General features: G+C 42.2%; 1 protein-coding gene across 1 annotated transcript in view; it reads left to right on the top strand.

The window, feature by feature from the left end:
• SUN2 (Sad1 and UNC84 domain containing 2) overlaps positions 1-13,510 on the top strand; it is a gene marked incomplete in the record, with an annotated part of 201,639 nt that overhangs the window by 113,865 nt on the left and 74,264 nt on the right. The window contains 1 exon segment of the mRNA XM_073592532.1: positions 9,922-10,155. Coding sequence (XP_073448633.1) covers positions 9,922-10,155 — 234 coding nt within the window.

The following is a 13,510-nucleotide window of genomic DNA, read 5'->3' as shown; positions in this document are numbered from 1 at the left end:
GGGGTGAGTACTTTTTATGGTAATTAAAAACCAGGGAGCGTTTTGTGTGAGAATTTAGGCCCCACACGTTCCAGAAAATTATACTGTGCACTGACATGATGATACTGTTACAGATTGGGGGCTCAGAAGTTTTGGGCAGGTCCGCACCACAGCAGTCCAGGTAAGATGCCTCACCATTGAGGGAAACGTCCTTCCCAGCTCCATCCTCTTTTCTGATCATTCCCACATGCAATTTATCATAAAAAGGTACAGTGTACATCATAAAAAAAAACAATAATTCAAATAACAAAACTTACAAACTCTAAGTATACATGTGTGGTCGACATCGGCCGATCTTCCCATCCCCCCACCCCGCAGGTCCCTCAAGTGAGGGTCTGCCTGGTACCCCAAAACCTGCCCAGAGGCAACTAGAAACTTGGGAGGCGTGTAATAAGCGTGGAGTAACAATTAAACAATCGTAGTAATTCTTGTAAGTTTATCCTGGAAAAAGAAAGGGCAGTCAACAGAATCTGCAGCATATACTTCTTATCACGAGGTGCTGGATGTAGGATAACAAAGTACCTGAGGTAAGTAGTTCACCTGGTATCCACCAGGGGCACAAAGCTTGATGCGGCTTCCCGCCACTAATACTGTGTTAGGCTGAGCTGTGCGGGGGTGTCAGAAAGACCCTCTCACTGTAAACAGATAACAGGTTCGGGCAGCAGTCAGGCTCCACAAGTAACTGAAAAGTATCCATACTCTCCAACCTAACAACAACTTGATGGAGTTGTATGCAGAACAGAGGCCAACTGGCCCTGTAGGGGTTGGCACATATGCAGAGCCTGAAATAAAGTGTGCTCACAGTCGGGGGAATCCTCATCCATGTGACGGCAGGGACTCCATCCAGTTGGTTGCCTCTCTTGGAGAGATAAAAAAATCTGTCTCCCCATCCACGACTCGCAGCTTGGCTGGGAAGAGTACACTGTACTTGATCTTCCTCTCCCTGAGGGCAGCTTTCACAGCATCAAAGGACCTGCGGAGCTTCTCCACAGAATAGTCTGGAAACAACATGAGCTGGTTGTTCTTATATTGTATATCCCCTGCCATTCTGGCAGCTTATAGTAACTCATCCCAGTCTCTGAAATTCAGCAGCTGCAGGATAAATGTGCGGGGGGGGGGGGGCTCCCTGAGGGCCAGGCTGTGGGCGACATGCGGTGGGCCCTCTCCACAGTAAGATATGGGGATAGCTGAGCTGCAGGGAAGAAGGAGTGCAGAAGCTCCTTGGTAAAAACCGTGGGATTCTTCCCCTCAGCCCCCTCCGCTAATCCTATGATGCGGATATTGGTGCTGCGGCAACGGTTTTCGGCAACTTCTGCTCTGTATTCTAGTGTTTTTAGCTTGGACTGCAGAGTGCAGAGAGCACCATCATGCTCTGCAACCATGTCCTCCACATGGCCCACTCTCCCCTCCGTGTTGGTCAGGCAGGACCGGACCTTGTCCATGTCCTGGCGGATCAATCCCATGTCCAGCTGCACTGTCTTTATCTTGCTGGTAAGGGTTGTTTGGCAGGTGGCTATGGCAGTGTGGCAGGATGCAATAGCCGCCATGACCTCCGGTATCCCTGGGGGTTTCTCTGGGGCCTGTGCAGGGGATTCAGTCTGTGACGCCATATTAGCATGTGCTGTGCAGGCAGGCTGCAATCGCAGTTCAGGGCCGATAGTGGCCGGGATATCAGGGGGAAAACAAATCCTCTTACCAGCCTTGCCGCAGCACGGTGTTCTGGACAGTATCCGCCGGCTATAGCTGCTGTTTGGGGTGTCGGTTCTCCCAGGTATGCAGAAAATAAGGAGAATTTCCAGCAGAGCTCCGGGATGTGCGTCTGATCACTCCGCTATCTTGGACACGCCCCCGTTTTGCACATTTATCGATGTTTATACCTCACTTAATGGTTTTATTGGGTATTTGGCAGACACATGAATATCGTATGTTATGTATTTGATTTAGAAATATATTTTATGTACAGAGTGCCAAGGAGAGTGATCTGTTGCAGCCCACTAATCTAACCCAGAATTTATAAGGTCACTCCAATATATGTTTATTATTTAATTCCCTTTTCTGTCATGGGTTGAAATGATTTAATATATTGGTTGCCTTGATCGCCTCCGTGATTACTCCTCCCCCACATGTGTGAGAGGTTTTTGCAGGACCACAGCTGATCGCTATCTGGGTTAGATACAATTGGTCAGTTGACCACCATATATCATTCTGTTGTGTATAAAAGACGGATTGCGATCGGTAATCCTACAGCTATGATTAAGCACCATTAACAATGCGAAATGCGTCAGAATTCATCTTGACTTGTGTCTCTGATGTATAGATTAAACATTATTTAATAAAGGCATTATTTTGGAGTGCGGCCGTCCTTTTTCCATTTTCTGCCATAAGGACATGGATTACTGGAACCATGTCCTGTGGTCTGATGAGACCAAGATAAACTTATTTGGTTCAGATGGTGTCAAGAGTGTGTGGCAGCAACCAGATGAGAAGTACAAAGACAAGTGTGTCTTGCCTACAGTCAAGCATGGTGGTGGGAGTGTCATGGTCTGGGGCTCCTTGATTGCTGCCGGCACTGGGGAGCTACAGTTTATTGAGTGAATCATGAATGCCAACATGTACTGTGACATACTGAAGCAGAGCATGATCCCCTCCCTTCGGAGACTGGGCCGCAGAGCAGTATTCTAACATGAAAACAACCCTAAACACACCTCCAAGATGACCATTGCCTTGCTAAAGGAGTTGAGGGTAAAGGTAATGGACTAGCTAAGCATGTCTCCAGACCTAAATCCTATTGAGCATCTGTGGGGCATCCTCAAACGGAAGGTCTCTAACATCCACCAGCTCTGTGATGTCGTAAAGGTGGAGTGGTAGAGGACTCCAGTGGCAACCTGCGAAGCTCTGGTGAACTCCATGCCCAAGAGGGGTTTAAGGCAGTGCTGGAAAGTAATGGTGGCCACACAAAATATTGACACCTTGGGCCAAATTTGGACATTTTCACTTAGGGGTGTACTCACTTTTGTTGCCAGCGGTTTAGACATTAATGGCTGTGTGTTTCGTTATTTTGAGAGGACAGAAAATTTGCAGTGTTTCACAAGCTGTACACTCACTACTTTATATTGTAGCAAAGTGAGTGTCATTTCTTCAGTGTTGTCACATGAAAAGTTATAGTAAAATATTTACAAAAATGTGAGGGGTGTACTCACTTTTGTGAGATAGTGTGCATGTATGTATATATGTGTGTGTGTATATATATATATATATATATGTGTGTATATATATATATATATATATATATATATATATATATATATATATATATATATATATATATATATATATATATATATATATATATATATACACAGCCGTGCCCAAAAGTTTTAAGGATGACACACATATTCATTTTCACAAAGTCTGCTGCCTCAGTTTTTATGATTGCAATTTGCATATATGAAGAATGATCAGATGAATTGCAAAGTCCCTCTTTGCCATCAAAATTAACTTAATTCCATAAAAAACCACTTCCACTGCATTTGTGAAGAAGGCTTCAGGGCACCCAAGAAAGTCCAGCAAGTGCCAGGATTGTCTCCTACAGTTGATTCAGCTCCGGGATCGGGGCACCACCGATGCAAAACTTGCTCAGGAATGACAGCAGGTGTGGGTACATCTGCACGCACAGTGAAGTGAAGACTTTTGCAGGATGGTCTGGTGTCTGCGAAAGGTACAGGGATTAGACTGCTGAGGACTGGGGTAAAGTCCTTTTCTCTGATGAATCACCTTTCCAATTGTTAGGGTATCCCTGAGTCGGTCACAGACCTGATCCCATCAGCTGTTAGTCTATTTATTTAAATCTCTTCTGCCTGATCAAATATCAGCATCTTTCACGTGTGACAGGATACACCATGCTCTTAGGCCTAAACCACCAGCAGACAAACCACCGCGTGACATTGTCCCGGAGAAGGAGGAGATTCTGCGGCAGCCAGTAATACACTTAACATAATGACTGATGGCTACAGGGTGCAAATATTCCCCGATCTCACCTGTGACCATGGATAGGCGCCGCAACATGAAGGATATCACTTCTGCACTTCAATCAGCCTTTTCTTATAAACGTCTTGGAGCAAAAATGTTATTAATATAGGAAATGCATTTCACTAATCTCTCCCACCCGAAATGTTTTCATCGGCATATCAAGTCTTTTTACATGGTGCATTCTTCTAAAAGCAGAGGTGCTACCATATTCTTTCATAATTAGTTTCCAATGGAAGTCAAACAAGTCTATAAAGATAAAGAAAGTCGATTTGTTATTATCTAAAGTACTCTTCTTGGTCGTGACCTCACTATTGATAGCTTATATGCTCCCAATGATTTCTCTGCCTCCTTCTATACAAAATTTTTTCAGCGAATTACGAAGTACCAATCTCCCCATATGATAATTGGAGGTGATTTTATTATGGTGGCAAACCCATCACTGGATAGAAGTGCGCCCACAGCACATTCTAAATCATTCCCCAAGTCTCTTACCACTAAACTTCATGACTCCCAGTTGATTGATACCAGGAGGGCTCACAATATTGGGAAGAGTACACATTTTACTCACATCTTCAACAGTTATGCGAGGCTGGATTACATTTTCTCAACACCTATAATTTAAGCCAATTCAAAGGAGGCTTCTATCCATAATTGTTTATGGTCTGACCATCAAATTACCTCCTTTGACACTGGGTTTATTAAGCTTGCACCTACTCCATACACTTGGAGACTAAATGAAACTCTGCTTTCAGACGCATCGAAGGAAGCAGAGGTCTCAAAGGCGCTAGAAGAGTACTAAATTCCTCACCGAAAACCACTATTACTACACAATGGGTTGCTCATAACGCGGTTTTGAGGGGTAAACTAATTCGTTTAGCATCTTCCTGGAATAAGGCTAATCAACAAAAATTCTTATCCCTCGGGCATTAGACCAGTTGTATAAGGTTTCCCCCAGATCTTCATTCAGCTTCTACTAGACACTCCATTGAACAGAAATGATTAGAACTAGATTCCCTGTTATCAGCTAAGGTAGAAAAAGCACTAAGGTGGTCTAAGGCAAAATTTCTATTGCATAGTAATGTCGCCTCCACTATGTTTGTCAGAAAACTGAACCAGTCTCTATGCCTCCCTCATGTATATAAATTACATATTTGTATTTGACTACATTCCACCCGCAGGAGCTTTTAAACATTTTCGAAAACGTCTATTCATCCCTTTTAGCTTCCCATCAAACTGAACCCACAGCAGATATTAATTCCTGGTTTGCTTCTATCCCGATCCCTACCCTTACCCCTTCACAATTGAACTCCCTTGAACTCCCCAGTTACCCTGGTCGAGGGCTCTAAGGTTATCAAATCCCTAAAGAGAGGCCCCAGGTCCAGATGGATTTACCTCTCTGTATTATAAAAAATTCTCATCCCATCTGTCCCTGAGCTTTTTAACTATATTCTTTAGGGGCATAAGTTTCCTGAGGAAATGCTATTAGCTAATATGTCTTTGATCCCAAAGCCCAATAAAGATCACACCCTACCTCAAAATTATAGGCCTATCTCGGTGATCAACAATGACCTAAAAATATTTAGCAGAATCCTTGCGGATCGCCTTGCTATCATTATCCCTCCTCTGATCTCCCTATTTCAGTCGGGCTTTATCACCGATAATATTCGTTTGGCCACCAATATTATTCAGGATTCAAGTTTTACTCTAAAAAATTGTTGCTTTGCAGGCTTGATATTCACAAGGCCTTTGTTAGTGTGTCATGGGGCTATATGTCTCTCCCCCTCAGGCGCTATGGCTTTCAGGAGGTATTTTTCCAAGCTTTCCAGGCCCTTTACCACAACCCTACAACCTGGATTAGAATTCCGGGCTGCAACTCCAATTTTTTTCCAGCTTGGTAGGGGTACCCGGCAGGGCTGTCCCCTGTCACCTCTGATTTTTGCGTTGGCAATTGAGCCCCTTGCCATTGCTATCCTATGTCATCTGGATATTACGGGATATGTTAAGGAACCTTTGAACTTTAAACTCTGTAAGCTGGAAACATTTAAAGCATCGTTCCCTTTCGTTTGGGCATCATCCTTCCTTTCTTATCTGGGGAGCACACTCCCCGGTGACCATAAACGGTTATTTAACAGTAACTTCCCCCCTTTATTGGCCAAAATTAACCATCTACTCAAAACCTGGTCAGCCTATCACATTTCCTTTCTCGGTAGGTTGACAGCAATAAAAATGTCTGTTCTCCCCAAACTCCTATATCTATTTCGATGTTTACATGTTTTTATTTCTAAGACCTTTCTCCTTAAAATTCAACCGACCTGAATAACTTTTGGCAAGGTAAATCCTCTAGATTCGCCAAGGCGGTATTATACCGTTCCCACAAAACAGGGGGTTTAGGGGTTGCCCAAATATGGTTATTTGGCCAGTAGATTTACTTAATTATCCCATAATATTGTAGAATCTCATGTCCCCTGGCTCAGGTTTGAACAGGCTGCTATCTCCCCATACTCCTTTCCAGGGTTATTATGGTCCTCTAAGGCTCCAATATCGGACATATTGAGTGGTTGCTCAGTCACTGAAATTGTAGACTCTACATAGGCATAAATTGTCACTTATTTCTAAAGCTCCCCCTGGACTTCATTCATAGGGGACCCCAGACTTCCTGCTGCATTTGAGGATCCAAGGGCATTCCGATGGTAGATAGACCAAGGCCTGACTACGGTCATGGATCTTCAATATAAATCAAAGTTTATATCCTTTTCCCAGTTGCAGACCCAAAAAAAGTCCCTCCTCGGGAATACTATCATTACCTACAAATTGGACTCTTTATTTCTAACCCATTATTCATTAGTCCCGGCAGATGCTCACACTTCTTTTGAATTTATATGCAGGAATGCACCCAGACAAAAAGGCTTAATTTCCGGTCTTTATAGATCTATGGCCACTTTAAGTGGCGACTCCAAATTACTATATATGATTAACTGGGAGCGGGAGCTAGGTGCGGAATATGATATTCCGGAGTGGGAGTCTAGGTGGCTTAATATGCGTAATTGCACAAAATCATTAACAGTACGTGAAACAACGTTGAAACTTTTCACACGCTGGTATTATACCCCTTTACACCTCTATGCTGTTTACCCTCAGGTCTCCCCCTCCTGTTTTCGTGGCTGTGCTCTCCCTGGTTCCTTTTTACACAAATTTTGGGAATATGATAGATTACAACCTACCTGGAGGGAGCTATTCACCCTAGGAAAACAGGTGTATAGGTGCTGAAACCTTCCTACATAAAAGCTCCGCAGGATAAGGAAAGGGATGGTCGGTACTCAGGATGACATCCAAAATGGTATTTCTTTATTAAATACATGTTCAAAGCTGTAAAACGGCCTACACGTTTCGGACGTTAGTCCTTAGTCATGGCTATTTACCTGGATTGACAAATTGGCGGGCAGTCATCTAGTTTGGACACACAAACCTTCTGTTCAATAAAATTCCTGATGTCCACAAATATTTATTGAGACTCATACACACTACCTGTGTAGCTATGCAATGGGCAATTGCCATAAATTGGAAATCCAATATGGTACCTTTCTCTCAAGTAATCTCACACATTGACCAAATTATGTTGATGTAAAAAAATTTCCATACATTGCATGATTCCAAAACCTCTTTTGATGCAAAATGGGACCCATAGTTGCCAACATTGAAAAAAATTTTTAGGGACACTTTTTTTGACTGTAGGCGGAGTCTTATTATAATTAGGGGGTGGGGCATGCATTTGTAGGCATGGCACCGGGGGAAAGTAACATCCAAATAGAACATCCAAATAGAAATAAGGGATGACAGGTCCTCTTTATGGAAAGATCTGGGGTCCAAATCTCTCCTCTGCCTTTTGAAAGAAAAATATAAAAAAAAAACAAACAAAAAAAAACCATTGATCTTATGCTTTAAAAAAAAAATGTTTATTTTTGCCTTATCATATTTGCCTTGTTTCAGTTCTAGAATCCAGGAGAACTGGAGTGATGTCGTGATTTGCCATGTCTAAGGCAAAAAAACTTTTTTTTAGGACCTAGATCATACAGGTGGGGAGAGACAATATGGTAGGGGTGGGGGGTGGACGACCCCTCCAGCCGCTTCTAATAGCGAGCCAGTGGCTAATCAGCTGCTTGGGTCACTTTTTATAAGAAACAGAATCGCCGGCTGAAAAAAAAAAATACCGGGGTTATGGCTGATAGCTTCAGCCATAACCCTGGTAAACCACTTAAAAGATGCAATGTATATATTCGTATTGCGGTCTTTAAGTGGTTTAGTGATTGTAAACGATCACCTTATAAAGCAACTCATTCAGTTTAACATAGAAATGAAAGGCAAAACATTTGTGTATCGATATGAAAAAAAACATTAGAACCCCCCCCCCACCTCCCACCTATAAGTGATCAAATGCCCTCTGTTCTCAGCTGTAGAAGAGCAAAGGTACGCTGAGCTTCCAAGTGAAAGGCTGTGCAGGGGGGCAGGACAACTCTAATCACTGGAGGAGAGCACAGGATCAGCACAGCTAGAGAACTGACAAGGTTGTGTTCTCTTGCTTAGTGTGGTTAGTTTTTAAAGTGGTTGTAAAGGCACAAGGTTTTTTACCTTCATGCGTTCTATGCATGAAGGTAAAAAACCTTCTGTGTGCAGCAGTCCCCCCCCCAATACTTCCTCTAGAACCAGCGGTGACCATGAGAGCCTTGTCTCTCAGGGCACTCGCACTCCTGATTGTTTTTTTTGCAGCAGCGGGAGCCATTGGAGGATCCGGGATGCTCTGTGCAAAACCACACAGAGCAGGTAAGTATATAACGTGTTTGTTATTTTAAAGAAAAAAAACAAGACTTTAATATCCCTTTAATAGGAAAGCAGAGGAACTGTCAGGAAATCCAGGGATTTCACACAAAGAAAGCAATTAAACGAGAAAAGAATATTTTTTTCATACATGTACATGGTATAGCAGGCACATATCAGGAATATGAAATGCTGGGATTACATATTCTTTCAATCTGTATACTCTGGTGTTTAATAATGTTTTGCTTATATGCTAGTCATTATTGTAACCTGTTGTTAGTTTTTGTCATTTATTTCTGGAAAAAAACACCACTACTTAAAATTACGACGATTAAAGCCACCACTTTATTGAAAGTGTAACTCCACTTTCATAAGGAAAAAAAAATGGCAAATAAAGAAAAAATAATATAGCGTATACAATTGAGACTCAAGCCATATTGTAATGTAATGTTATTAAAACCTTTCCTTTTCAATCTGCAGCCGCTGTAATTTTCTGTAAATGCAATGCAATATGGCTACCTGGAGTTGTTCTGTACACAGAGTGTGTATTGAACACACCCCAGAAACCTAATTTCCTGCTTGTGTGATTGGCTCACCAATTTTCCCAGAAGTCTGCCTAAAATGCAAGTCAGATTTCAGGTATCCATTGCAACAAAAATGTCATTTTTGGTGAGATACTCCCTGTAGGAACATGTCTAAAGGGATGCAGGCCCAACAGATTTCCTCATTAGTGCTGTGCAGGTGCACAGCTACTAGATAGTTATGAAACCACTCCCATTAGACCCAAACAGCCCAGAGGCACAGAGGAACAAACAGTATAACAAACAGGATAACAAAAGGTAGGAATCTGCAACAAAGGTTATTATAATCCTTGCAGTGTACATAGATCACCCAGAGGGGAATGTTTTTTTCTCAACAAAAGCGGAGTTACACTTGAAGTATTGTTTCACATGATTTATGTATGATCAATTGATCATTTATCATTACGTGTATGCCCATTATTATTTCGCTATTAATGTGTCTACATATGTGTTCTATTAGGTGCAAACTCTATTCCCAACCTGGCTGCTGAGCAACTTGAAGTCAGAGAAAATGGTTTCCAGTTCACTCTCGAATACCTTCCTCCACCGGGATGAGCTGCAGAAACCTTTATTGGATTTGGAGAAAAAAATCCTTGCTGCTGTGGCTGCAGACAGGAAACTTCAGGGATCTCGGGCTCATATAACCATAGACCAGGAGATCCAGGCAAGCGGACTGTCCGGAGTATCGCGGGAGGTAGGAAAGATCTCACCGTACCACCTCTGACAGTTCTTTTTCTTGCTGTTAGACCAAAGGTGTACAGCCTTTTAAGAACAAACATTTTTGTGGCCATACCTAGGTAGCCCCTGTATCCAAACCAGGCTACTGAATTTTGCACTTCATCTGTATCTGTAAATTCACCAATTGTTTTCTTGTGAGGACGAAGTAATCAGTGCCAGAGCTTTTTACATATGGTTCAGGTTTTAAGTGTCTGTTTACTCGCCATTTGTTGGCAGAGGAAGAGATTGATTTTCTCTGCTAATACCGTGCCTTGAAAAAGTATTCATACCCCTTGACATTTTCCACATTTTGTCATGTTACAACCAAAAACGTAAATTTATTTTATTGGGATTTATGTGATCGACCAAAACAAAGTGGCACATAATTGAAAGGTGGAAGGAAAATGATAAATGGTTTTTCAATTTTTTTTACAAATATCTGAAAAGTGTGGCAAACGTTTGTATTTGGCCCCCTTTACTCTGATACCCCTAAAATCTATTGGAACCAATTGCCTTCATAAGTCACCTAATTATTAAACAGAGCCCACCTGTGTGTAATTGAATCTCAGTATAAATACAGCTGTTCTGTAAAGCTCTCAGAGGTTTGTTAGAGAACCTTGGTGAACAAACCGCATCATGAAGGCCAAGGAACACACCAGACAGGTCAGGGATAAAGTTGTGGAGAAGTTTAAAGCAGGGTTAGGTTATAAAAAAATATCCCAAGCTTTGAACATCTCACAGAGCACTGTTTAATCCATCATCCGAAAATGGAAAGCGCATGACATAACTGCAAACCTACCAAGACATGGCCGTCTACCTAAACTGACAGTCCGGGCAAGGAGATCAGAGAAGCACCAAAGAGGCCCATGATAACACAGGAGGAGCTGCAGCAATCCACGAGAAGGAATATGGGGGACACAGCAAACACGTGGAAGAAGGTGCTCTGGTCAGAACTTTTTGGCATAAAGGCAAAACACTAGGTGTGGCGGAAAACTAACACTGCACATCACCCTGAACACACCATCCCCACCGTGAAACATGGTGGTGGCAGTATCATGTTGTGGGGATGCTTTTCTTCAGTAGGGACAGGGAAGGTGGTCATAGTTGATGGGAAGATGGATGGAGCCAAATACAGGGCAATCTTAGAAGAAAACCCGTTAGAGTCTGCAAAAGTGAATATATATGTGAGGGGGCGCTAATAATGTGTAAATACTTCAATGGTAAACTAATAACTCATAACAATAAAGTGCAAAGGTGCATAAGTAAACAATTGCAAGTACATACATCTGTGATACAGAAATAATAAAGTGCAATGCGCTTGAGCTGAACATATGATCAAAACAAATGTGCAACAAAATAGCAATTGACAAAAAGAAATCAAGAAGTCCTTTTTAGAAAACACTTCATAACTTCTTCTATATCATATGTCTTCAATATGGTAAATTGTGGGAAACCATGAATTTGGAAGTGTCGTGACCGGAATACTACGCCTCCACGTATGTTTCGTCCAATGCTTCCTGATGATGCCAAATGACAAAACGTATCATCACTTCCGGGCCCTAGGCTTCCGGTTTTTGCTATTTGGCAGTGGAACGCATGCCGGCCCTTGAGTGCAAGCTGGGCAGCGGCGGTTTCCAGCAAAATCTATGCAGGCAATCCTTAGTGCCAGGTGACAGGCATTTCTAAATGTATGCAGCTATTTACTGTTTTAGCCTTCAACGTTTTAATAAAAGGTATCACGCTATTGGTTCCCCTCTTTTCTTGCATTGATGCAGTGCTATGGTGGAGAAGACGACAGATGTGAAAAACTCCTGAGAGAAAAAGGAGATAACTACACAGGCGCTATTTGACCCTCTTTTTAGCTAAAGGGGTCATGATCTTCTGGTGAGTGGACATCCAATTGAACACTTCTGGGTGTTTTTATTACATTCAAGTTGGTGATGATTTAACGTATTGAAGACATATGATATATGATATAGATAACAGTAGATAACAGTTATGAACTGTTTTCTAAAACGGACTTCTTGATATTTTTTTGCCCATTGCTAATGTGTTGCACATTTGTTTTGATCATATTTTCAGCTCAAGCACATTGCACTTTATTAGTTCTGTATCACAAATGTACAGTGGGAGAAATAATTATTTGATCCCCTGGAGATTTTGTAAGTTTGCCCACTTGCAAAGAAATGAAGGGTCTATAATTTTTATCATAGGTGTATTTTAAATGATAAAGACAGAATATCAACCAAAAATCCAGAAAAAACACGATGCAAATGTTATAAATTGAGTTGCAGTTCAGTGAGTAAAATAAGTATTTGATCCCCAAGAAAAACATGACTTTGTACTTGGTGGAGAAACCCTTGTTGGCAAGCACAGAGGTAAGACGTTTCTTGTAGTTGGTTACCAGGTATGCTCACATCTCAGGAGGGATTTTGGTCCACTCTTTTTTTATGGATTTTCTCTAAATCCTTAAGGTTTCTTGGCTGTTGCTTGGCAACTCGAAGTTTCAGCGCCCTCCATACATTTTCTATAGGAGTAAGATCTGGAGACTGGCTGGGCCACTCAATGACCTTAATGTGCTTCTTCTTGAGCCACTCCTTTGTTGCCTTGGTGGTATGTTTTGGGTCATTGTCATGCTGAAAGACCCATCCATGACCCATCTTCAGTGTTCTGGCTAAGGGAAGAAGGTTCTCATCCAAGATTTTACAATACATGGTCCCATCCATGGGCCCCTCAATGCGGCAAAGTCAGTCTGTAGCAGTGAAACATCCCCAAGGCATAATGTTTCCACCTCTGTGCAAAATTGAGCTCTTTGGCATTAACTCATATTGCAGTGTTTGGAGGAAGAAAAATGCTGACTAAGACCCTAAGGACACCATCCCTACAGTCCAGCACAGAGATGAAAACATTATGCTTTGGGGCTGTTTCTGTGCTAAATGTACAGGCCAATTTTGCCACAATGAGGGGCCAATGGACGTGGCCACGTATTTTAAAATCTTGGATGAGAACCTTCTTCCCTCAGCCAAAACACTGAAGATGGGTTATGGATGGGACTTCCGGCATGACAATGACCCAAAACATACCGCCAAAGCAACATAGGAATGGCTCAAGAAGAAGCACATCAAGGTCATGGAGTGGCCCAGTCAGTCTCCAGACCTTAATCCTATAGAAAATGTATGGAGGGAGCGGAAACTTTGAGTTGCCAAGAGACAGCCAAGAAACCTTAAGGATTTAAAGAAGATGTGTAAAGAAGAGTGGACCAAAATCCCTCCTGAGATGTGTGCAAACCTGGTCACCAACTACAAGAAACTTCTTACCTATGTGCTTGCCAA

The sequence above is a fragment of the Aquarana catesbeiana genome, linkage group LG07 (genome assembly GCF_042186555.1).
Source record: "Aquarana catesbeiana isolate 2022-GZ linkage group LG07, ASM4218655v1, whole genome shotgun sequence".
NCBI classification, from domain to species: domain Eukaryota; kingdom Metazoa; phylum Chordata; class Amphibia; order Anura; family Ranidae; genus Aquarana; species Aquarana catesbeiana.
Note: the sequence above shows the minus strand (reverse complement) of the source record. Positions and strands in the feature narration are given on the sequence as shown.